We start from the raw sequence: 23,717 nt of genomic DNA, 5'->3' as shown, positions 1-23,717 counted from the left end.
CTCTATCTGAAGTTAACATTACCTTGTCATGCTCTCGCAGAGTACTGATCTGCCCTGCTCCACTACTTTAAGAAATATTTTTTAAAAATTATGTCTGTTCTGACATGTACACTACAAGTTTTATTTTCTACTCACCTGATCCAATAAAGCTTAAAAGAGTATATATTTCATTCTTACAAATATAAATGTTTTTTATAAAGCTCTGTACATTATATCTTTATGGCTGTAAATTGTTCATAAAAAAAGACAACTTTTTCCAGCAGTCCTGCATAGTCATCACAGCAGATAAACAACTTTCAGCTATTGTTAAGACATTTAACCTCAAAAGAAAAACATTTGGTCATCTTTACCATCAGTAACTTGAGAATTGCTTTTAGGAATTTCATAAATAAAAAAATAACTAAATTCTTCACTCAACCATTTACTCTGTTTTCCTCTGTCCAGAAGAGTCCAAGGCAGAGATCCCAGAGGATTTTGACATTGATATGGATGCCCCAGAGACCGAAAAGGCAGCGGTCACCATCCAGTCCCAGTTCAGGAAGTTCCAGAAGAAGAAGCGTGATGAGAAGTCCTAGTGAGCGTTACGTCGATCTTTCGCCATGTTGAAGCGATGGCACTTTGACGCTGGTGTGACATTTGCATGTAAACAAATTCATACCTGTTGAAAATGTAGGGGTTGTGAAAGGCTTGGGTGGGGAAGGGAATGCTATAGCCTGTTAATCTTATGACTATGTCTGTGAATTCTCATTATCCTGTCATTATAATTGCTATAATTTATTATTTTGACTGCTGTATCAATAGATACGGGAAAAAAGGTTAAAGATTTGGATTTCTGTCCTGCTGATCATGTTCCTTATATAAGTTCTCTATGTTTTTGTACTTATCCTGGTAGTCTTACCTATGCTAGTCCTTCCTGTTCTGTACCCAGGACTGTTTCCTGAGCTGGTATTAAAGCTTGCTCTCAGGAAATCTGCCCAGGAGCTTTTTGTTTCACCCGGAAACATTTTTCTTATCCGCATGGTTCTGTCAAAGCTCTCTGTCAGTGTACATTGAATAAATAAAACCTGTGTGAAAAATGTGTCTGTGCATAAAAACACTATAATCTTTCACATCAAACTGCGTGTGCTTTATCAGTGTGCTGCAAGCGCTCTGCTCTCATAATCAAACTAAAAATAGAAAGTTGTCTGAATGAGGCTGGTTGAGTTTATTTACTTGCCAGCTTGATGACCTTCTGCTTGTCAAGCCAACCAGCAGATTCCCACTGAGCTTCTCTCAGCTTTTAGCACCCAACAACTTAGACACCATCAATTTTGGAAAGTCAAATTTTACCTCTGGGAGGTTGGAAGGGAGTCACTCTTCTCAAATTGAAATTAATGAGTTTTAAAAAAGCCAAAAACATTAGTTAAGTGAGGTTATTAGTTTTGTATGAGGAATTTTTTATGCCATAATTTGAGGGTATACCTGGGGGATCTCAATAAATAGATAACATGTTGTGACTATGTTGTAACACAGTTGGATCTGTTGATCCATTTTCTGTGGTTAAATAAACAAACTCCTGCCTCAGATCAGTAGCTGTTAGCGATCAGTAGCACACTGCTGGCGTACATTTAGCGTACAATAGAGCAGAAAGCTGACGTCATTGAAGGAAACAAACACACCCAGTACAACACTTTCATTCTTTTGGCTGAGAAGTTACCAGACGACAGTGCATTTTTGTTCCAAAGGCAAGAAGAAAATGTTTTGTAAGCAAGCAAAGTGTTCTGCAAGCGGAGATTTGATTCGTTTGGATGACGATAAGCATTTTTGTGTGATTTTTATTTCCATAGATGGGAAGTTATGTGATGAAGTGAATAATTTACTTTTCACGCAAAATTTTCAGGAATAAAGGTATCAAAATATATGAAAATAATTGAAACTGTGAACATCACAAACAAATACAGCACTGGACACAAAATATCATTTGATGATGTTTCTTGGATAAAAGCAGTTTCCAGTATTTCCTGAAATTTCATTGTGATGTCCAAGTAAAAATGTTACTTTCCAGTGAAAACAGGTGCATGTATCCTTTCTTTCTAAATTAAACTAAATGTCACTAAAGGTGGAAGGAGTATAAACTCTATTTTTTTTTCATACATATACTTAATACTTGAAGTTGAGCTGATTCCCCTACATTCATGTTCATGACTGGGCTAATTTAGGTCAGTGATAAACCTTTAAACCACAAGAAATTGATCCCTCAGATCAACTTTGTGAACTTGTGAGGATTAAAATGATCAGAAAAGCACAAAGCTCTATGTTATCTGCAGGCAGACAGTTTGTGGTGTCTAAAAAGCACAAAAGAAAGTACATCCTCAAAAGATTCCACAATTCCTCTATATCTCTTTTCTTGTTTTGTTGCAAAAACAGAAGTTTGTCTGTTTTTGAGCTGGTGATCCAGATGCTGCTCGTTTACTGGTGTGTTTGGGTTGTGAAACAAGCATTTCAGAGGCAATTCCTCGTCCATTTAAGTTGGAAGGTGCTCCTTCCAATTAATGTTTCAGTTGCACACAATCAGCTATTACTCTACTACATTCACTGTTAAATTATTTTACCTATAGAAATATAATCTCTACTAAAAGCAGTGATTGGACTAGTTTTTGATGTTGGACGATGGATAATTGGAACTAAACTGTATCAACCATTAACTCAAAGCTGGTTTTGTAAAGCAATCCCGGTTCTTTAAAAGTGTCCATGTCTTTGACTTTTTACTTAAGGTCTCCTTGAAGAGGCAGTCTCAGTGGAGTTTCTTGTTTGTTTACTTGGTTGCTTTGTTTTCACCACCTAATTATTATTAAAAAGCCTCCTGCTACGTCTCAATGTCCATAGAGGGTAAGATTACTCTCATAGGAATGGCAGACTCCTCTTTTTGTTACTATGTCAGTGTTCTCTGCTAGAATCATCTCAAAAACATATGCAGATTTGGTTCTGATCTCATAATAAGCTCCTCTTCTTTGCTCTCCGCTCAGTCAGTCCATTGTGTCTTCATCTCCCTGTGTTTAGTGTTTTTACGGCTTATTACTCACACCTAAAAAGAGTTGTCTAATTTGGAAAAAACAAAAAACAAAATACAGGTTGGTTTCTGAAGTCAACAGAGGGGCCTTTTGTTTGTGTTTCTGAGATCACATATAGCAGGAATGTGCTGTGCAGGCCATTGTGGTGATAATACCATGGTGATGCATGCACTGTAAGCGTATTTCCACATGCACTGAGAACAGGACTGTGAAAGTCATTACGTACCGAGCTGTCTGTACTGCCTATGGAGATGAATTTCTCCCCTGAAGATGGCAGAATAAATCTTTAATATCCGGAGGTAGTGGGTGAAACAGCTAGATGTGTTTTAGTTAGACTCTATTAGTTGATTTCTGTGCATTAGTCAGGAAAAATGAATACAGTATTTTTTGTCATATGTTACTGTTTCATTTGTGTTCTGACAGCTATAGCAATTAATTTCACGCTGTGTGGACACAGATAGTAATCATTCATCTGTGTTCTTATGAAAACTGACATTTTCGCCATTGGGTCACATATAAATGTTTTGGAGATATATTCAGTTAAATGAATGCATCTAGTAAAAAAAACACATAAATGGCTTTTAGTTTAGGCAAACATTATTCTTGTTCTTACAATTGTATTGTTTGTCTTTTTTGAGCTATGGTTCAATGGTCCCATTAGATTTAGAGATATATGACTCCTCTAGGTTTAATTCATTAAACTTGCATTAGTCATTAGTAGCTTGTCACTCAAATAGCAGCATGGATTTGCGCTAAATAACGAGTGAGTCTGTGAGTGTGCAGTGAGGGATTTCGATAGTCAAAAATAACAGCCTACTGTGCTTATGACTGACTGATGCTGCCACTGGAGTCCCCATAATTAGACTCCTCACCTCTTAGACTCTGCTTTATCAGTGCACTACATCAAGATCTCCCCTCTGCATAATTTGTTTTGAAAGGCAGCGTTTTTCAAGCTAAATGTCTCAAGAAATCAGCACTGACTGATGATATAGAACAGAAAAAGCTACAGTGCAGATCAAAGCAATAAATTTGCCCTGATTCAAAAAGTTGGCTAAATGTTTAGGTATGCATATTTGTTGTCTGGGGTCTCCCTGGCCAAATGTCAATGAAATATGCTTTAGCCAAAGCAAAATTATATTTTCATAAGTTGTAAATGTTGAGGGGGAAAAAACAAAGTTTATGAAGTAATTTCTGTTACAATAAACAATATAGTCTGAGAGAAATATTGAATACAAATACCCAAACAAACAATTAAGTAACATCTTGGCTCTGAAATAAGCAAAGGCACTTTATTGTTTAGGAATATATTTCCATTTACAGGTTTTATGTCCAATATGCAAGGAAATAAAACAATACAATTTTTGTTTGAGTTATGCTGCCTTGAACATTTGTTTTCTCTGATTAAAGCGACCTACTTGACCAAGGAGAGCTTCAGTCAGGAGTCCCAAGTAACTCTGGAGGAGCTGCAGAGATCCTCCAGAGTCTTATAAATGGACAAGCTATAAGTTGTGAGTTCTTGAATCACAGCCTTTTTAACAAGAGGCAAGAAGTTAAATTTCAAGTCTTGTGAAAGACTAGAAAACTGATGTGTGGAGATGTTCTTTATCCTGCCTGCTTGAGGTTTCACTTCCTCAGCAGCACACCGTCAATCAACAGCATGAAGTACAAGATGAGAATAAACAGCAGAAAGAGATTTAATAAGCATTAACACCAAAGCTGAACCAATATTTTTGAAGAAGATTGTAAAAATCTCACTCTGCTTGTCTCCAATTTCTGCCACCTCAGTCTCTCACCAAGAGAAATGGAGTCTAATTTCTCATCTTCAAATCTGAAAGCAGTCCTAGAAACACAACCCTCCAGCAGCATTGCTGCTCCACTGACCTTGTGAATCCACCTCAGAAACTAGCTGCTATTTTTACCTCATTCCCATCCTTCACTAACAGACCTGCAGATTTTGCAGCTGCCAATCCAAATCCAGTGGAGTCTTTGGCTCTTGGTGTATTTGCTGTGCTAGTGCCATATAAACTTATTAAAAACAATAATTAAATAGAAAAAAAGGTGTAATAATACATTTTGGAGTTAAACATCTACGCAAAATTATGTGTATGTCAATAGCTTATAAATAGGTACAAAACATTTGTTGTTGTAAGGTACAACTTATTTACATATTGGTGGAGGTGCATGTGAATATTTGAGCCTATGCATATGTAAACAGGAGAAAAATGGCATCATTGCAGCCTGACAATAGACAAGTTCAAATGAATGAATAAAAGTCTAAAATAAATCTGTCCCTGTATGCTGACCATTTGATCATCATCATCATAATCATCATCATCATCTCAGAGTAACTTTGCGGGAAAATCTATTTCCTCTGGCATCATAGAAATGAAAATAAATTTATTTTCCTAAGTAACTCTGTCTATCATGGAATAATATATCATAGATCTGGTACCTAGGATTGATCAATGTTTAGTCTAGCAATTAGTTCAACAACTATGCATTCTGGGTATATTATGGGTGGACAACATAAGGAGTATCTTGGGGTTGTTGTTATACAAGAATACTTTGGAATGATGACAAACATTTTACACTGAAAGAAATTTAAATTCACTTAATAATGCCCTCTTATTTGGAATGGAAAAATGTGACCTTAGTGATACAAAACTTTTATATTGTTAAATTTCATACTATTTACGGTAAATATCATATTCACACATCCAAATAACTACATAATCTTACCAAGATGTTGTACTTGTGTTCAGGAGAATAACTAGTGATAAGAGATAAACATGATGAGTATATAGTAAAGAAAACAACATTCATCAGTTCCTGAGAGGCCACAGAGAGCCGAATGCGAGCCTGATTAGGGAAGTGTTGTGTGATCTCAGGGGGAAAGTTCTTCCGTTTTGTTCTCTGTGAGTTACAGCCCTTCGTCCTTCTCTTCAGGCACCTCATTATGAAATACAGTAGGGACGCCATCAGACTTTTTCTTGTCACTCTGTGGTATTCACCTGGACGGTTAGGGGAAAAATCGAAAGACGTTCCTCTAGATATTAACATTCATGGGTTGCTCATTTCCAATAATTTAAGCTTCCTGATTACTGCAGACACCCGTGTATAATGCTGCAATAAAATAGCAAGTAAAATTAGGTAATGAAAAAAACTATAAAAATCCCAATATTAATCTACAACATATATTAAAATGAATAGGCTGTAAGAGGTAAATCCAAAAACATTTTTCACATTTTTAAATAATATTACCAACATAAAGTTGTTTCTCTTGGTAAATAAAGCTAGATAAAACTTAAAAAGACTGTTTTAAATATTGTAAAAGTTGTATTGTTCAGCTTCCTCCAGAACTGCATAACAGACAGCAAAACTAAAACCATATTTATTTCCAATCCATCTGGTAATTTCATCAAATAATAATAAAACTTGAGCCAGTTTGCCAGTACAGAACATGTACTCATGTTCTACCCTTTATTCACCCTGAAAAAGGTGAATATAAAAGGTGAATCAATCACCTTTTTCAGGGGATTGCAAAAGTTGTTTATTTAGACCATAAGGTTAAAAACCAAGTAAACTGAATGCTAATATAGTCTGATACAGGATTTGTTAAAAACAAAATAAAAGAACCAAGGTAAAAGTACTTACTTTTTTTCTCCATCCTACATCATCCATTACAATCATGTCTGTGAGCCATCCAATCTGATTGAAATTGTGTAAATTTCTCCCAAACCTGTCGCCAAGGTTAGCAAAAGAGTGTAATAGCCCTTTGATTAGTAATATGTGTGCTGTTGCTGGCATATATCCAAAACATGCAAAACAATACTTCCCAGTCAGCAGGAAATGATCTCCAAATTTAACAGAGAAAACAGTAAAACAAGGTTAGAGAGACGTTTGAAAAAAGGAGTAAATACTGAACATTAGCATTCATCAGTTACTCTTTTCTAATAATGATATATTGATATACTGGTGGAATAAGCTAAGTGCTGCAAACATCTGAAATACCCTTTATGTAAAAGGAGACTTAAAGAAACTCCACTGTTAACATTGTAGTTGCTCAACACGTTGTGACATATTCCACAACCCCTGTCTTCAGGAGAAGTCAATTTAAATGATCTTTAGATTACAGGTCACATATATGTTGATAAGAAAAGAAGCAAAATCCAGGAACGTTGAAGCTGGACACTTCAAGTGTCATCACATCATCACACCTCCCAGTGCAGTGGGAGGTGTGATGATGGTTTGCAGTCAGAAGGCAAGTCACTAATTAACACTCCAGTTCCAGCTCTTCCTAATGTGAAAGGGCAAATGGACAACAGTAATGTATGCTCAGTATCCAGGTGGGCTATCCATCTCCATTTAAGCAAGACACACCTACGAGGAAAATCTACAGATGTAAAAAGAAAATGTAATCATTTCCGCTCACAGTACGTTGTGCTTATCCTGCAATGATTTGTAATAATTGCATGCAATCAAATCAGCAGCTGGCAGCCAGTTTTTAAGCATGCAGAATGTTTGCATTGCATGCAAACACTCTACTCAAAGCTGAATCCTGGCTATTACTGTTTTGTGTCCTGAACCAATCTTGGAAGAAACTAATGTGCCCTGATTTGCATGCATTTCCCTGAAGGAGGAGATAGTATGTGTTAGCTTCAGTGTGGATGGAGTCTCTGCTGTTTCATTCAAATTTCCAGGCGCCGCGGGGATCACCATGTCGGTGTAAACCCGATCGAGGTCCCAGTGTAAGCTCTGGGATGAATAATTCACCTCGTTCAGCACAGTGTGCAACTGCAAGTGGCAGGCTCATGATGAAACAGACTGCTGGGTTACTCCTGATGTTTCAATCTGGGTTGTCACTTATGATTTTCTTGCTGAACCATCTTTTTCCACCTCTTGAAAGGCAGCACCTTCATCACTCAGGAAACTGTGATTTCAGTGACTGTACAGTGCCATCTGTTGATCGAAGCTTACACACTGGACATAAATGTTTTATCTGCTTGTCAAAGTCACTCTTCATAGCCAAGATTTCCTGTTATTGTATATATTCACAACAAGATCAAGTGACCACAAAATAGTTTCATTATATCAAAATTTAAATAACCCTCTTAAATCTACTTAAGTAATCACTTTAGCAGCTTTTGAGTTGAAGAACAAGGTTGTACAAAACTTCAGGTGTATTATTTTGTTCAATATATAACTAAATGGTAGTATTTACGTAAACTAAATAAATTTAAACAGCAAATTAGTTGTAAAAGACATATTAATTAATTTGAATATATTAAGTCTAGCCCTGAAGAGCAGTAGCTCAAGTAGCCTTGCAACTTTTAGATGCAACACATCTGAATCAAATAAATAGATCGTTTGTAAGCCTCTACAAATCTGAATAAAGTACCAATGAGAGAATTTGTCCATTAGGCGAGTTGGAGAAGATTTGCACCTTCAGAAAAAGCTGGAGGATTTCTCTCAGGAACTTGTTTTGGGCTCTCTTGATGTACACTAACTTCGGTTCTCTGATTAGCTGAATGCGGTTATTATCAAAACAAAACCAAATAATTTCAAAAATGTGCTTTGTTTTATTGACTGCCATGGTGGTTTAGTTAAATTCAAAATTTGAGTAATATGTTTTGCCTTTTATTGAACATAGTTTAATTTTTTTCATGAAAATGTAAAAAGATTAGTGATGCGATGGTTAAATTTAATGAAACATACTTCACCCAAGTCCAATAATTTTTAATGTCTCAATAAACTGCTTGAGCTGTTCCCACTGAAAATCAAAAATGCTGAATAAGCCTCATTGTTTTTTTCCCTCATTTTAGCAGGTTGTGTGGATCTGTGTCTGTGGGATGATTTTGAGTTTGATACCCGTCACCATCTCATATTTTTTGATTGTCAAACTTAGGTTTTTATAAAAACCTACGTTCAAGGTTAACATCATTGCCTCCCCTCTGTTCCTCAACCTTTCTTTTCTTTTTTTTTTTTTTTACACATTTTCTGGTTGATTAAATCTTCATTTGCCGTTAACTTAGTTGGACTCAATTCTGGGTTTGTACCTTTTTGATGACTCACAGCAGCTATTAATACGTCTACTGGAACTCAAACTACAATTGGGAAACTAAGAAGTTGCTTATAATTCTTGAGTTAATTATCCAATATGCAGCGACTACAGAATGCTGTGAAAGTGGCTAATATAAAGCATTCAATATTTATTAGCACTTTTAATTGTTGTGGCAAAATAAACTATGAAGAAAATCTGCTGTAAAAAAGTGGAAGCAGTTGGAAAGAACTTCAACTCAGTCACAAAGTGAGGTGAGTGGACCTTGAGGAATAAGTCTGGTTGTTATGTTGGACCTCCGTTTCTCCAGACTGAGGCTCGGCTCCTGGGTTTCAGTGAAAGAAACTCCCACTGCTGCAGGATACCAGTCCATTTTGAAAAATTCCCAAACTTTGTGGGGGAGGTTTGATTATGATCATGAACTCGGCCAAGGCAAGGTCCATCCAGACACAAATAAGCAGGTTCTGGTTTTGAAGAACCTGACTGGCCCAGACAGAGTCCTAACCTGAACCCAACAGAACACCTCAGAGTGGAGACTGTGAACCAGGCCTTTTTCATCCACCAGTCTTTCCTGGACAAAATAATAATGAAAATAACAAATAATAATAAAAAAAAGGTTGTGGAAAGTGTAAATCAAACTTGAATGTGTGCAAACAAGACTAAGGACTTTATTAACCAAATCATTTTCCCCATAATATCCACAAATAAAAGTGTTCTCTTTATATATATTCACATTGTATAATTTCTCAGAGTGACAAAATTATCTTTTTTTTTTGTTTGTTTTTTTTTTTTTTTTTTGGATTTCCAGCCATTCCTAGTAATTGTCATTTGATCAGTCGCCATGCAAGTTGTCAGGGAGTCTGAAAAACATTTCGATTGGTCAGCATTGGCGGTCCTGTCTGGCATCACGCTTCCTCCTCCGCTATGGGCTCTTCGCTGTGTTAAAATCTTCATTGTTACCCAATCACATATTTCATTACACTTCAACAATGAAAAATAAAAATAAATTAAGAAAGCAACATTCTCCTGCAGAGTGCTTCAGAGTCCTCTTCCGTTTCCCTTTCATATTTTTTAGATATTTTCTGTTTTTATACAATATTAATAATATTATTAATGACTATAACTGTCCTTGATATAAATTCAATATTTTTTTTTTTTAATCTTTCTCAAATTTTAAATAAATCATTTTGGCCATCCTCTTATTTTGTCACTTTAGAATAAAAGAATACTCAAGTAGAAAATAAGAACTGTGAGAGAAAACCTTTCTGAAGAGGAGCAGGTTGTGAGAGAAAGAAACGTGTGAAAGCATCAGTGAAGAGCAAGAGAGGACAGAAAGAAAAGAGTCAAAGAAAGAAAGACAGACTCAAAGAAAAGCATCCACTTTAGACGCATGTCAGAAACAGCTCTATGTACAACAGTTTCTGTTGTGGTAATCTGTCCTTCCTGTGCCGGTCGTCTGTCTTTTGTTCTTCCTCTCAGATTGTGTCTGCAGCAGTCCTGTTTGTCTGAAGCAGTCCTGTGTGTCCCAGTGTTATACCAGAGTGTAAGACTTGGCATAAGGGTTGTTGCTCTGTTTCAGGTGTCCTCTGGAATCCAGCAGTGACTCCTGTGAGGTGCTGAGCTTGGCAGCCTGTGCTTGGGCTAAATCTCCTGAGGGGGGCGCCTCTCCTCGGACCTCGCCCCGGGCCTCCCCCCTCTCCCGGACATCCCTGTGTGGAAGGGTAGAGGCAGTTCCTGGCTGCCACTGTTGCACCTCCCTGGGAGAGGGCACTTCCATGGGTGTGGGCTCCATCGGAGGAGGCCTCTTTAGGGTACGACTCCTCTGGGGTTCAAGGCAGGCCTGACCCATGGCTCCTCCGCCTCCTCTTGATTCCCCGGCAGCACCAACACCACCTCCGCTCGGTCCAGCAGCTCCTGCACCGCCTCCCCCGCTGCTACTGCTGCCACTACTGCTGCTGACCCCCCCTCCTCGGGCTGGCAGAGGCACGCCACGGTTCAACAGGAAGTCCATACGGAGGTAGGGCGGTAAGTGGACCAACTCTCCTCCTGGGAGGCAACACACAGAGAAGCAGGAAGCAGCATTAGAAATAATTACTGTGATGTTTGGGAAAACTGAAAACACAATAAAGTAACAACACATTAACATTAATGTCAATCAATTAATCAATTGATTGTAATTTATTGATTATAATTTTTGAGATTCTGGTAAATAAGTTAGTCAGGAGGCTGATGCTAAAGGCAAAAAAAAAAAAACTGGCAAAACACTATTTTATAAACTTCTGTAATGTTGCTAATTTACATAGTGTTGTTATTTGAAGTTGAAACACATAGATTGGACATGGTGATGAGATCAATCAATGATCTTCCTGTCTGAAACATTTACTGAAACATAAATGAAACAGAAATGGTCTGAGTAACAGATTCATAGAAAAGTACGGCAGGATCAAATGTATAGAATAGCATTCACCTAAACCTACACAGTCCTTTGGCCTAACTAAAGGCTGGTACTGAGATACCACCGGTTTATTGGTGCCTGACTGGAAGAGCCCCTATCTACTTTGAGCAAGTTTGGATGCTTCACATGGACACAATTAATCTTATTCCTTGTTTTCAGTTTAAAATGTCAACACTTGTTTTAGACAAATTCAGCTGTGACACTTCCTGTCGCTCTGGTTGTTATGACAGAATAACATGAAAGATCTAATGGAAATGTTATATTTTCTGTAATTATCAGAAACTGATGTAGCCATGAAAGTTAATGTTTTGAATTAGAATGGGGGTCAGGAAGTGAGCTTTTTTTCTGATATACTTCAATTTGTACAACTTAGAAACTTCATAGGGTTCATTTTAACCCTTCTTTCTTGTGACATGCTGGATGCACTGTTGTAAAAACCTCGACTAACACCTCAGCCATAATTAGCTGGGTCAAACTTAAAACGTGTGTTAAATCAAGATAAGATTTTATCTTTAAAAGATCTTATCAGATACATTAAAGGAAAAGAGGAGTAGACTTTCCTTTTCTTAAATGCATTGCCTTCTGTATGTAATTCAGCACAAATATAATTTCAGATGTCCAGATCACTTGATGCTCTCTGCAGCAGCTCAGACAGAATCGACATTTTACCATTTCACAGATGCAGAGATTGGCACATAATTAGAGAGACACCATTCACTTCTAAAGTTGCTCTTAACGCATTATCTCTCCCACACATGAAGACCCTCACACACACAACCCACACATGTACGAAAATAAGGTACGTGTGCTATATGTGCACAGTCACAGCTCCTGCCAGAATCTCTGCACTAATGCAAGCTCAGACAAGGTCGCCTCTGCACATTTAGTCAGTGTGTGACCTCAGGGGGTGGATTCCAGGGTTCATAGGAAGAATGAATAAATTACTCTGGTTATGGATAAGCCCCATTAGTGCCGGCAAGCATGATGAATGGCTTGAAGCGTTAATTGAATTAAATATAGATTCATGTGTTTCCCAGGGAGCTCATTCGAAATGAAGTTTGAAAATTAATCAGTTCGTAAACTGTGAATGGTACAGCAATGAGACGCCAAATGCATCATCGAAACACCATTTAGTACCTGAAGGATATTTACAGGCAATATCCTGTGTTGTATAACACATCTGTGTGTCATACAACACGTTTACAGGGCTACCTAAAGGTGACACGTTCCTCTGTTGTGCCACAGAGGGAATTAAAACTGAACATAGAAACTGACTGTGCATCTCATAGATTTGAGCCATTTTGACTCAAGCTTCAGTTGTATTCCTGTATTTATAAAATTTGGCATCAGCTTAGCTCACTCAGTAAAGTCATAAAGATGATAGTAAAGCTGAAGGTAACTTCCTATTTCACTGCCGTGCATCCAAATACTGTTGGATTTTATCAGTTTAACATAATTTCTAGTTAATCATTTTAATATATTATTATTGAGATGGATAGTCCAAGGCTAATACCTCACATTTAATTTCATTTAACTGCATAGTCATTCCTATTTTTCATTTGGCTCTAGTTCAAATCGGAGCAAGTAGACTTTCGAAATGTGAGACTATATGACCCCTTACTGCACAAATTTAACATGAAGCCAGTATGGGTGTCCAAACCTTTGCCAAAAGTACTCTTGGGCCACAAAAATGTGATTTTTAGTTCCATTTTTTATCATCAGAAATAGCTTTGGGGTTAAGAAATTAAGAGAGGTGGAGCAAAGAATTAAAGGGAAAGAGGAAGATAAAAATAGAGAGGAAGGAGGAAAGAGAGAAAACAAGAAAACACTCAAGAAGTGTTTTTACACCTGCTGTACACATAATACTTAAAGTGTCTTGTATGTAGCTTTACACAATTATTCAGCTTACATTGACCTAACCAAAATGATTTTTTTTCTTGTAATATGTGATTCATTAACAGCACAAAAATGTAACAGCCAATTAAGATCCTAAATCTGTGCATTGTTTTCTTAGTGTAAGTGAGACCACAGTGTCCGCAGTCTTCACTCTGATCTGACAAGCAAAGAGCCTGTGGTTATCATGATCAGTCTCCCCTTTATCAGCAAAGTGCTGTTTTGTACTCAGTTACAATACTTTGAGATCAGGTTGACAGATAGCCTTTAGCTGCCCTCTCTTTGCCAGACATGCCTGCTGTCCTGTGCCCAGTACTTCATGATATAATGAGACCTGAAACTTAAGAAGGAGATCTGATGTCTTCGGCTGCTGTCTGATGGGGAACCTCCGGCACATTTGCAGACCCAAAGTTCTTCTTTTGCTCCTCGTAAGAGGAGACCTCCAGCACCGCTAATTATCAGTGGTCCCAGACAGACTATCACATGAGAGCAGGACTGGTGATGGACGAGCTGTCCACATGTGTCAGAGAGCACAGTGTTTTTCGGTTTGGGCTGTTTGTGCATGGCGTGTGGTCAGCTGCCTCCGTGGGGCTGCCGGATCAAGTAACTGATGGGTTTACAGAGAAGCTAAGGTTCATACAAGGTAAGCGAGCAACCATGCTGCATATTCACAGTTTGAAATGGCTTTTGAAACAAAGCTTTTAATGTGTAGTTATAAAAAAATGGAATAATTCCTGGGAAAAAAATCCCTAACAATAAAACATGCCAGGAGGGCATTAGGAAATCTCGTGTAGTAATTATGATATCATGAAGTCTGATGGGCTTTATTTGTCTTTTAAGATGGAAAGCTACAGATAAACAAGGCAACTGAAGGCACAGATAGCTCTTCTGATATATACTGAGTGATGGTTAATGAAACTACCTGATTTTCCAGCAGAAGTCTAAAGACTAATGAGACACAAACAGAATGCAAAGCTAAACCAAGTGCAATTAAAAGAGGAGCTGGCCAAAAGTTAATTAAGGAGCCTTCACAGACAGGTTATTAACAAGCTAATAAAATGTGTTTCAACCTATTGTCTTCCTTTAAAAGTAAGGAGGATTACTATGCAAAAGATGTATAACATAAAAGAATAATGGCCTCTTCAAACTGTTCATACAAAATATCCTTATAAATGGTTAAATATGTTGTTTTATTGTCTTCAGAAATATGTTCAGCTATAGCTACAGCTATGTTGGAATAAGTCTCTAAGGTGCTGAACACTTTTGATCTACGCCGCTGATTCTCAGTTGGACTTTAACTGGGCCATTCTAACAAACGCTGTAACTCTGTTGTTGTCTAAGCTCCACTTCCTCACCTGGTCTGTGCGCCTTGGGCACGGCCATGTTCATGACCCTGCTAACATCCTGAGGTTTGGGCGGGGAAGCGGTGAAGCGGCAGATGCCCGACTCCGATGGTGTGCTGGAGGTCAGGCTGTCGGTGTAGTCGTTGGTCCCTGCTGTCATCTGCTCGGACGATGTGTCAGAGATGAAGCACTCTGTGATGGTGAACTTTGCATGACGGAGCTGCTCCTCCATCTTGGCGTGCTCATAGGCTCTGGCCAGCTCTTCGTAGGTGGAAGATGCACTCTCTGTTGAGACCATGCTGCTCCGTGCGCGATCTGATAATAAGGAGGAGTGCATTTCAATACACTTGTCGTGTTGGATTGGATTTCTTTAGAATTAAAGGTAAATTTAGATTTATTGTTCTGCTGATATTGTGTTTTTCAAGGGAGTTTTGATTTGTTTTGACCAGTGCTGCAAAACATACTGGGGAAAGTAAAGATAAATGGAATGGGTTTATGATGGATTCAAAAGGTAATATTATTAGGCAGGAATGGGCTACACAGTCTAAGGTTTAAAGAAAATGAAGAACCAAGCCAACATTTTTGGATTAAGAACATGAACAAACAAGAGCTATCTTCCCTACTAATGCTTTTTGCAATCTCACAAAGCAATACAACTTCTGACATATTCAGAAATTGTATTCCAGCTTTAAAAACAGACTGGGTTCATATTGTTTGTGTGTCTTTTGTAGTATTCCTCTCCATCTTTTCCGGCTCTACCTGTGTCCTGTGAGGGGCTGACGCTGTAGCTGTCACTCTCTTTGTCCACAGATCCAGTGGCGCGCGGTGTGGGGAGTCTCCAGTCAGTGGTCAGGGTGTGTGAGGAGCTGGTGGGATGCGGCCGGTTCAGAGTCCACTGGCTGGCGTAGCGGCTCCGTGCTGCAGCAGGTCCAGCTTTGGCAGTGCGTCTGGCAGTGGGGTCTAGCAGTGATTAGGGGGGTAAAGGTCAGTTGTGTTGCTCAGCTTAGCAGCTGTCAGGTGCAAATCATCATACATCAACGCTTCAGGAATAAACAATCAATCACTAGATATGCAAAAGTTCAGGACAAATTTAAATAAGACAGAAACAATAAAGTGCTTTGCCCTGGACATTTTAGTGATGGAGCTAGATGTGCAACCCAACTATACAAATACTTTTAAATACACATTATAAAACTAAATGTGAGTCAAAATTTAGGTCATAATTTTACTTTAATGTTGTTGCTTTTGAATCAAAATCCTTGCAACTCCGTTTAAATCCTTTAAAATGGAGATCTGTGTTAACTCGCATCCTTGTTTGGATTAATTTAGTGAAAAAGTATCTATCAAATATTTTTAATCAGGCAAGACAATTTCTTAATTTCTTATTTCCCCTGATTCAAAAGGAGCACACCAACTTTTCTTAACCTAGGTACTATAAACCTTTGTTGAACTTTTGACAGTAGTGACCAACTAGTTAATATTATCCAAAACTTTAATTGGTCAATCTGCTTTGACAAAGAAAACAACTTGTTTGGACTTGATTTTACTGTTTCTGTAACAGAATAACCTTTACTGTTTCCTGATTATATTTGTGCAGTTGATTTGGCTACAGGTCTACCACAGTTTTTAAGTTTTCATGTTTTCAAGAAGCTGTTTATGAAGATTGTAACTTGGTCTGTTGGAACTTCTTCACATTCACTTACAGGATATTTATGAAACACTGGTAATGTGCAATATTTAGCATATTTAGGCAGCAGGATGTGTTAGCTTCTGTTCTGATACAGTTCATCTTTCTTGTTTGCTTTCTCTGCCCTCAACAAATATTTTTTTCACCACTGTCAAACTCCAGAAACCTAAAACCTTTGTCTCATTCAGCTTGACCCTAGCATGCTGCAGGTGTCTCATCCACTACCGGAGTGGATGATAATAAAACCATTTAGAAAAGGTCTGAGGCCAGATCCATGCAGAGAGAAGAATAAAGCTGGTAACAGTAGTCAGCAGAGATGGAGGGATGAAATGACAGAATGAAAGAAGAAAAGCTCTGAGTCAGCAATGAGTTCACTCTGGTCAGGTCATGTGACTCATTGCTTGTGTGCTAAAGGCCACGGTTTAGACTAGACTGGGTGCCAGTGTTTGTATGTCTATTTACAATAATTAAACATCGTTCTGTCTCCTGTCTTCACATTTGTTTATTTGTAGGTGAACTGGCAGATCAGCTGTGAAAAATGATAGAAGAATAAGAAAGAACTAAATGTTTCAATCAGCTTGCAGAACTAGTTGTTTACCTAAATCTGCACCTAATGCTGTTTTAAACAGAGTGCTTTGTGGGCATCAATGGGAAAATTTCTTTCAAAAGAGAGAAATGAAGATCGCTACTCTTCATCAGTTTGGCTTCAGAAGAGCTTAAACACCAGAAACAACTTTGTCGTTGTAAGACAACTCCCTTACAGGGCCATTTTAAATAAAACAGGTGGAGCGGCTTAATGCTTTACATATATTTCAGATGAAAGTGCAATAAAGGTTTATCACCTTTGTGTATTTTGTGTAGCTGAGCCAAGTTACTCCAGCACTAAAGTCTGCAAAAGTGCATTTACACACTTTGGGATTTTGTCACAAACTGTGACAAAATAAATGTGAATAAATGTGTTTTATTCAGATTTTTGTTGCAGACCAACTCCAAATAGTGCAACGCTGTGAAGTGGAAAAAAAGAGAAAGTTTTCAAAATCTTTTATAAAGAAGAAGCAAAAAGGTTGGACAACATGTAAAAGATTGGTAGAAGCACCTTTCTCTATTTTTTAAGTTCATTTTGCCTATTAGTCTTCAATCAATTTTTAGGTTGTGGTTATAACATGAAAGACTGTATGCTAGATTCACAGCTTCAAATCAAGAACATAGAACACAATACCACATCATGAGCACAACAGTTTTGTTATTGTCATTAACACATAACCACACATTGTTAGTAGTAAAGGAAATAAATGTTGAGCACTGACGGTGGTGGGACTCACTGGTTCCAGGCCTGGCATCGGATACATCCACCAGGGGCCCAGTGGCCTGAGACAGAGACTGGTAGTGGACTGTGTGGGTCACCGTGGAAGACTTCTGCTTATTGGTCTCCCCAAAGTCATTGTCTGTCAGCAGCACAGTGGACCTGTCGTCTAACAGAGAGGAAGCAGGGTTTAGGAAACTGTGAGAGTGGAGCACATGGTGAGTGAGAAAACTGGGCTCCACCCCAAGCATTTTACCAATAGTTTCCATTGTGTCCCGCTCTTCAATGAGGAGCTGTGCTCTGGGGATGTCAATGTGCATTCTCAGTGTCTGCTGCTGCTTGTTCACCGTGTCTGGCGTCCGTGTGTTTTTACTGTGAAGGGGAAAAAAAAACGCCAGGTCATCTCCTTAGCTATTGTGACTCTTGTGTTGGAGAAACGCAAACTCAGTTCCACTTAAGCTGACAAGAAGTTGAATGAAGGTGAAAGGACAGCACCAACAATATATTTGAGTTTTACTGAACGGGGCTGTAAGTCTGGCTTGCCGAGTGATTTATGTTCTGTCTGAAAGCAAATGAGCGTGCACAAATCAAAATTAGGAATACATACCTCATCAGCATTTCTGCCAGGCTTTTGGCATCTGTGAAGTCAGCAAAGAGGTGGTTAATACCATATACAGCCCCGTCGGAGTTGTGAAGGTACAGAACTGGGAATACTTTACAAGCATTGATGATTCCTCTTACTGAAATGTACTTCAGATCTATTAGAGTCTTGCACAACACACACACACTCAAACTTTCTTAATACAAACTTACTTTAGCATCTTTCTTGCCTTTATTGCAGTTGTTTTCTGGATGCATTATTTGGTAACACTTTATTTGAAGGGGTGTGCATAAGACTGACATTACACTATCATAAACACAACATAACATCTGCTATGAACACAAAGGAGTCTTCATGAATGTTTATGACTGTTGACATAAAGTGTCATTTGGTAAACAATGACGCTTTTAATGCAAAGTCATAATAAAAGTTGCATTAAAAGTGTCAACTTTATATTGAGTGTCATTATTTACCTAATGACAGTCATGACCCTTCATGAAGACGCTTTCATGTTCATAAATGGAGTTATTTTATCTTTATGACTATGTTATGTAAGCCTCAAGCATGCACCTTCAAAAAGGTATTATCTATCATTTTGTGCATCTCTGACTTTGTCTGCAGTTCATATTCATGAGGGTTCAGACACAGTCTATATTTTCCCAGAATAAAATGCAAAAGAATAAAAAAAAACAACATTATTGGGTTTTACTATGTGTACCAAACAGATTAGCTGATCTGGAGATGTGGCAAAGAACACTACTTTGTGAATTGAATCATCTCTTGAACAGTTAGATTTTTTAAATTTGAATGAAGTATCAAACATTAAACATAAATTAGAGCACAATTTGGATTTTTGATACCTGTAATCTATTTAAGGCGTAAAACAATGCAGTAAATTGCAGCAGATGATACACTTGTCCAGGTTTTTATTGGTAAATTATTGGTAAAGATTTACCTCTGAGTCTTTTGAGCCTTTGCTCCCTCCGTCTCCTCTTTAGCACCATTAGCATTATGAAAACAAGCACAGCCACAACTAGAACTGAGGTGATGGTCACCACCATCTTCAGCCCTCCGCTGCCTGACATGTTGTCTGAGATGGGATCTCCTGTCTTCAGCAGAGGAGGGATGGTACCTTGGCAGAAATGAAAACTGTTAGATATTTCCTGTGTAATTCAAACACCAGCCTCATCATGACCTTAAAACCTGTGGAGGAAAAGAAGAATAAGTTTTATGTATCACAGTAAAGAATCATAAGGATCAAATACTCCAGAGAAATATAGTTTGATAAGTAATTTTCCATTTGCACAATTTTTATGTGCACGTTAAAAACTAATTATTCCTGGATATTGAAATGTTATGTCTTTTATTACACTGCAGATACTATTGAATTTTCCTCCTGTCCATTATACAGTAGAGTGTGCAGTGGCTCAGTTCCTCCCTTAAGATGTAGGATTTGCAAGATTATTAGGTAAATGTGCACAGAGACTCTAGTCTCTAGTTTTTTAATTTTTTTTATTTCCGCACTTTATCTAACAGGGAATTATCTAAGTGCTGCACTTATGAATTTTTCCGAACACCCACATTTGGTCACAATCTTCCACAGACCTTCTCAATTAATTGGGTCAAGTGCTTTGGTTAGATCTGATGTTATATGGAAATCAATGTTTGACACTTTATTCCTGACATTTTTTCTGAAGCTTTATGGCAGTTCCCAGATTTTATTTGAACCTTGTTTTATTTTCACAAGTGGCTTAATTTTTAGTCATCACGGGTTGAAAACCTTCCTCCAAGGTTTTGGTTCATTCTGCCATGATGACATTATGCAATTGCTGCAGATTGTACTCTGCTTGAATGAAATCTGATGACTGCGGAAGGGACTGGAGCAACATTGAATTTACTGGGATATTCAAGAAACTGGTTTGAGAAAACTTCAACCTTGTGGCATGAGCATTATTTGATGGGAGGTAGACATCAGAAGATAGGAACAACATAATCTTTGTATAAACTGTGCTCACTTCACAGTCACTCAAATACATTTCCACCATTCTGACGCTCAGTTCAACTTTAGCAAGTTGTCTTCAACGTGTGGAAATCCCTAAATGCTTTGACTTGACAACAAGCTTAGTAGGTGTTCCTAATAAAGTGACTAGTAAATGTGTGTCTTTCTGGTTAAAATAGAAAAGACTTAAGACACAATATTTGTAGGAGAATGCCGAGTTTATGTTGCCTGAGAAGCAGAGCTATCGATTCGCTGTCAAAGTGACAACAGCACCCTCATATATGCCTTAGCCTGGAGGCACAAACATGCACTCATGACAAACTAACAGACAGCATACACAGTTCTGCAAAAACACAGAAACAAGAGGAGAGTCTTGAGTGCACCTCGGGGGCGTCACCAGCTCCCTTCTTTTCTGACAGGTTATATGGTTTTTTTTTTGCTGAGTTAACACAAAATGCAGTCCTGAAAGGCATATAAAGCAACCCAATGGCCTGCAGAGAGTCTGATGGCCACCCGAGTTTTCTTTCTGCACTTCCAAGGCTGGATGCAGGCAGAACTGCAGAGAAGTTTGCAATATAAAAACTCTGAGCCTAATATTGATCTATAAATCTACAGGATTAAACACAGCCTGTAGATTTATCTTGGCTGGTCAGTTTCATAGACACTTTCCTAGTTTCAGACTACTAGTGCCTCGCATTAAGCTTTATGTTTAATAACACATTGAGAATGGTTTTCCCTAACAATGCCATACTGTATCAGGAACTCCTTTGCTACTCATCTACCACTGTTTTCAATAACTTTGTGTCAGCATTTACCAAAATGTGGTTTCCAAAAAAAAAAACTTCTCATCTCATCTTCTCAAATGAGTATTGTCTCCTCCAATTGGTCTAGTGTTGACACTTTTTTACTTTCCCACATCCCTGTTCTACATCATCATCGTTATGTATATCTATTCCTGACCTTTTCTAACCACTAGTTGCACAATCAAATTTTATGAATAACACTGAGTGTTGTACAACAAAACAGTTTCTTTGTTAATTGTTGTTCACCGGCTCAGAGGAGAAGGAAACACAATCACAAACTTTCCTCCTAACTTACTTCCATCGGCATTTAGAGTAGCGAAGGTGACCCGTTTCTCCGCTGAGCCGGCGCTGTTGGTGACCTTCATCTGCAGCTCATACCATGTCGCCTCCTGCAGGTCGTACAGGATGTAACTCTTGGTGAGCGAGGTGCGCTGGGCTGTTGTCCATGTGGCTGAATCCACCGCGCGGTATTCCAGAATGAAGGAGGTGATTGGACAGCCGCCATTGTTCCAGCCAGCCAGGTTGAGCCTGGCCCGGGAGGAGTTGATGCTGGTGAAGATTTCATGTTCTTTGGCAAATTGTGGTTCTGAGGAATTATCAGAGAGCAGAAACTGCTTTAAATCTCTCAAGTTTCTGACAAAATATTGATTTAACTAATGTTTAATTGGAATATAATCAAAAGTGTTTTAAATCTGAGATAATGGATGCAAAAGACTAAATGTTCTCTAATCTGCAAGTTTTACCCTTGAAGATCATAAATGATTATTATGGCAATTTGTTTAATTTGAAACTTTAACACTGAGGAAAAACTACAACTGCACTATTCACCTTTCCCGTGGGTTTTTGCTTCAATGATCTCGCTGATGCGTCCTGGGCCCACGGCGTTCTGCGCTGTCAGGGTGAATTTGTACCATGTGCCACACTTCAGGTTCTCCAGACGATATGACCGCTCACTGGGGCTGATGGGAAAACTGCCCCATTGTTCACTGTTGTCCTCTGAGTACTGCAGAATGTAACCTGGAAAAATGGAAGGGGAGAAAAAGGAAGAAAGTTGAAACCAATATTTAGTTCAGAATAAATAATATTTTCTATTACTAATTTGAATGTGAAAGAGTTTTATTGTGTTTGCAAAAATATGCAGGAAACACTGAGATTAAACATTAAACTTTGGTACAATATGTGGTAACTGACTTTATTTCAAGTGAATTACAGTAAATTCTATAAGGAAGTAATATACTTGCTTGTATGGACTTTCAATGTCCTCACATATAGACCAAGATATTTGTAGATTATATCCAAACAGCCATAACTTGATCTCCTATGTTCAGCAGGGATTTGTATAGTAAGTTCTGGTGAGTGTATTCTGGTGATGGGTGATATTAAGTGGAGAAAAGCAAAGCAAATATAACAGAGAAAGCATCTTGACCAGCTGCTCTGGTGACTACAACACAAAAGAAAGGAGCAGTTTTGTTAGGAGCAATGATAAATCACCACAAATAGTCTTGTTGTGATTGCGCTGTAAGATGGACCGCTTTAATCTTCCTCTAAAAAGAACCTAATCTCTTCTCCTGCTTTTTAATCTAGCTTTTAGGACTTAACTGTTGTGCTGTAGCAGCAAATAATGAGACCCATTCATGGAACAACAGAGTTAAACCAAAGTGCAAGAGGAAGGGACAAAGGCTATCTCAAAACACAGAAGGGAGATGATTGTTTTCACATTTGTATGAAGCTCCTTATTCATGGCTGCGTTCGTCACTTTCAGTGGTCACAAACTTTCCGTTTCGCTTCACTGGTTGTAGATGATTATGAATGAGTTTGTTCAAGAGTAGCAACCTCACCTCTGATAGAGCTCCCGCCGTTGTCTCCAGGTATCCATGACAATGTGATTGATGTGGTGGTAGTCTTGGTAACTGTGAGACGTGGCTGGTCCGGGGGTACTGTGGATGACAGGTCAGTATATTGATTATTGTTTGGGTTATCATTCTTTTTTTGACTGACTTATTGCATGTCAGACCGACTTTTTCATTTGGGCTGCATGTTTGTTCAATAAATAATAGCATGGTGCAGTCAGAAGTTTGTGGTTTCCAACAACTCATGTTATATTTTTTAATATGTTTAAAGCCTGGAACCGACAGAACACGAACGCTCTTTTATCCTGACTGCAGAGATTATAATAATGATCTTGTTCTTTTTTTTTTTAAATGACAAGCAGCCTTATGAGGACAGAAAGCAGAGGTTTTATGGATGGGATAACTTTCAGCAATATCAAATCAACACCAAAACAGCACAAAATGATACAATATCTGCATAAGTCGTTTCCAAATGGGAAGCGGTATTAAATTAATCACCAGGAATCCTAAAATCTTTTTATTGTTTTAACTGCTACCTTTCTAACATGCTGTAGCAAACACCAGAAACAATTAAATTAAGTTTAAACTGACGAGTGCGACTGCTCAACATATTTTTGTAAGGATCTCTCCTCATGATGAAAAACTTTGTTGACTTAGATATTTTTATAGAATTAC

The 23,717-nt window shown here is 38.2% G+C and overlaps 2 protein-coding genes across 4 annotated transcripts in view; one reads left to right on the top strand and one right to left on the bottom strand.

The window, feature by feature from the left end:
* The window catches only part of LOC129359440 (calmodulin regulator protein PCP4-like), a 33,037-nt gene extending 31,959 nt beyond the window's left edge, over positions 1-1,078 (top strand). The window contains exon 3 of one of the 2 annotated variants that reach the window (XR_008605895.1): positions 445-506. Coding sequence is in view for 1 of the 2 variants with exons in the window: in XM_055029070.1 (XP_054885045.1) it covers positions 445-575 (131 nt within the window). In the remaining variant the exon portion in view is untranslated. Of the gene's footprint in view, positions 1-444 lie in introns of both variants that reach the window. The other variant, XM_055029070.1, reaches the window with a different exon arrangement.
* Positions 1,079-9,756: 8,678 nt separating this feature from the next.
* dscamb (Down syndrome cell adhesion molecule b) overlaps positions 9,757-23,717 on the bottom strand; it is a 119,721-nt gene continuing 105,760 nt past the window's right edge. Inside the window, exons 24-33 of one of the 2 annotated variants that reach the window (XM_055028454.1) lie at positions 23,031-23,129; positions 22,021-22,209; positions 21,488-21,778; positions 19,346-19,522; positions 18,397-18,427; positions 18,046-18,161; positions 17,794-17,958; positions 15,559-15,759; positions 14,812-15,114; positions 9,757-11,154 (exon numbers count right to left, since the gene is read on the bottom strand). In XM_055028454.1, coding sequence (XP_054884429.1) covers positions 10,640-11,154; positions 14,812-15,114; positions 15,559-15,759; positions 17,794-17,958; positions 18,046-18,161; positions 18,397-18,427; positions 19,346-19,522; positions 21,488-21,778; positions 22,021-22,209; positions 23,031-23,129 — 2,087 coding nt within the window. In that variant the 3' untranslated portion in view covers positions 9,757-10,639. The remainder of the gene's footprint in view (positions 11,155-14,811; positions 15,115-15,558; positions 15,760-17,793; positions 17,959-18,045; positions 18,162-18,396; positions 18,428-19,345; positions 19,523-21,487; positions 21,779-22,020; positions 22,210-23,030; positions 23,130-23,717) is intronic. The other variant, XM_055028455.1, reaches the window with a different exon arrangement.

This window comes from Poeciliopsis prolifica, unplaced genomic scaffold, assembly GCF_027474105.1.
Source record: "Poeciliopsis prolifica strain line A6 unplaced genomic scaffold, Auburn_PproV2 SCAFFOLD004, whole genome shotgun sequence".
NCBI lineage: Eukaryota > Metazoa > Chordata > Actinopteri > Cyprinodontiformes > Poeciliidae > Poeciliopsis > Poeciliopsis prolifica.
The sequence above is the reverse complement of the archived record's forward strand: the minus strand, read 5'-3'. Positions and strand labels throughout refer to the sequence as shown.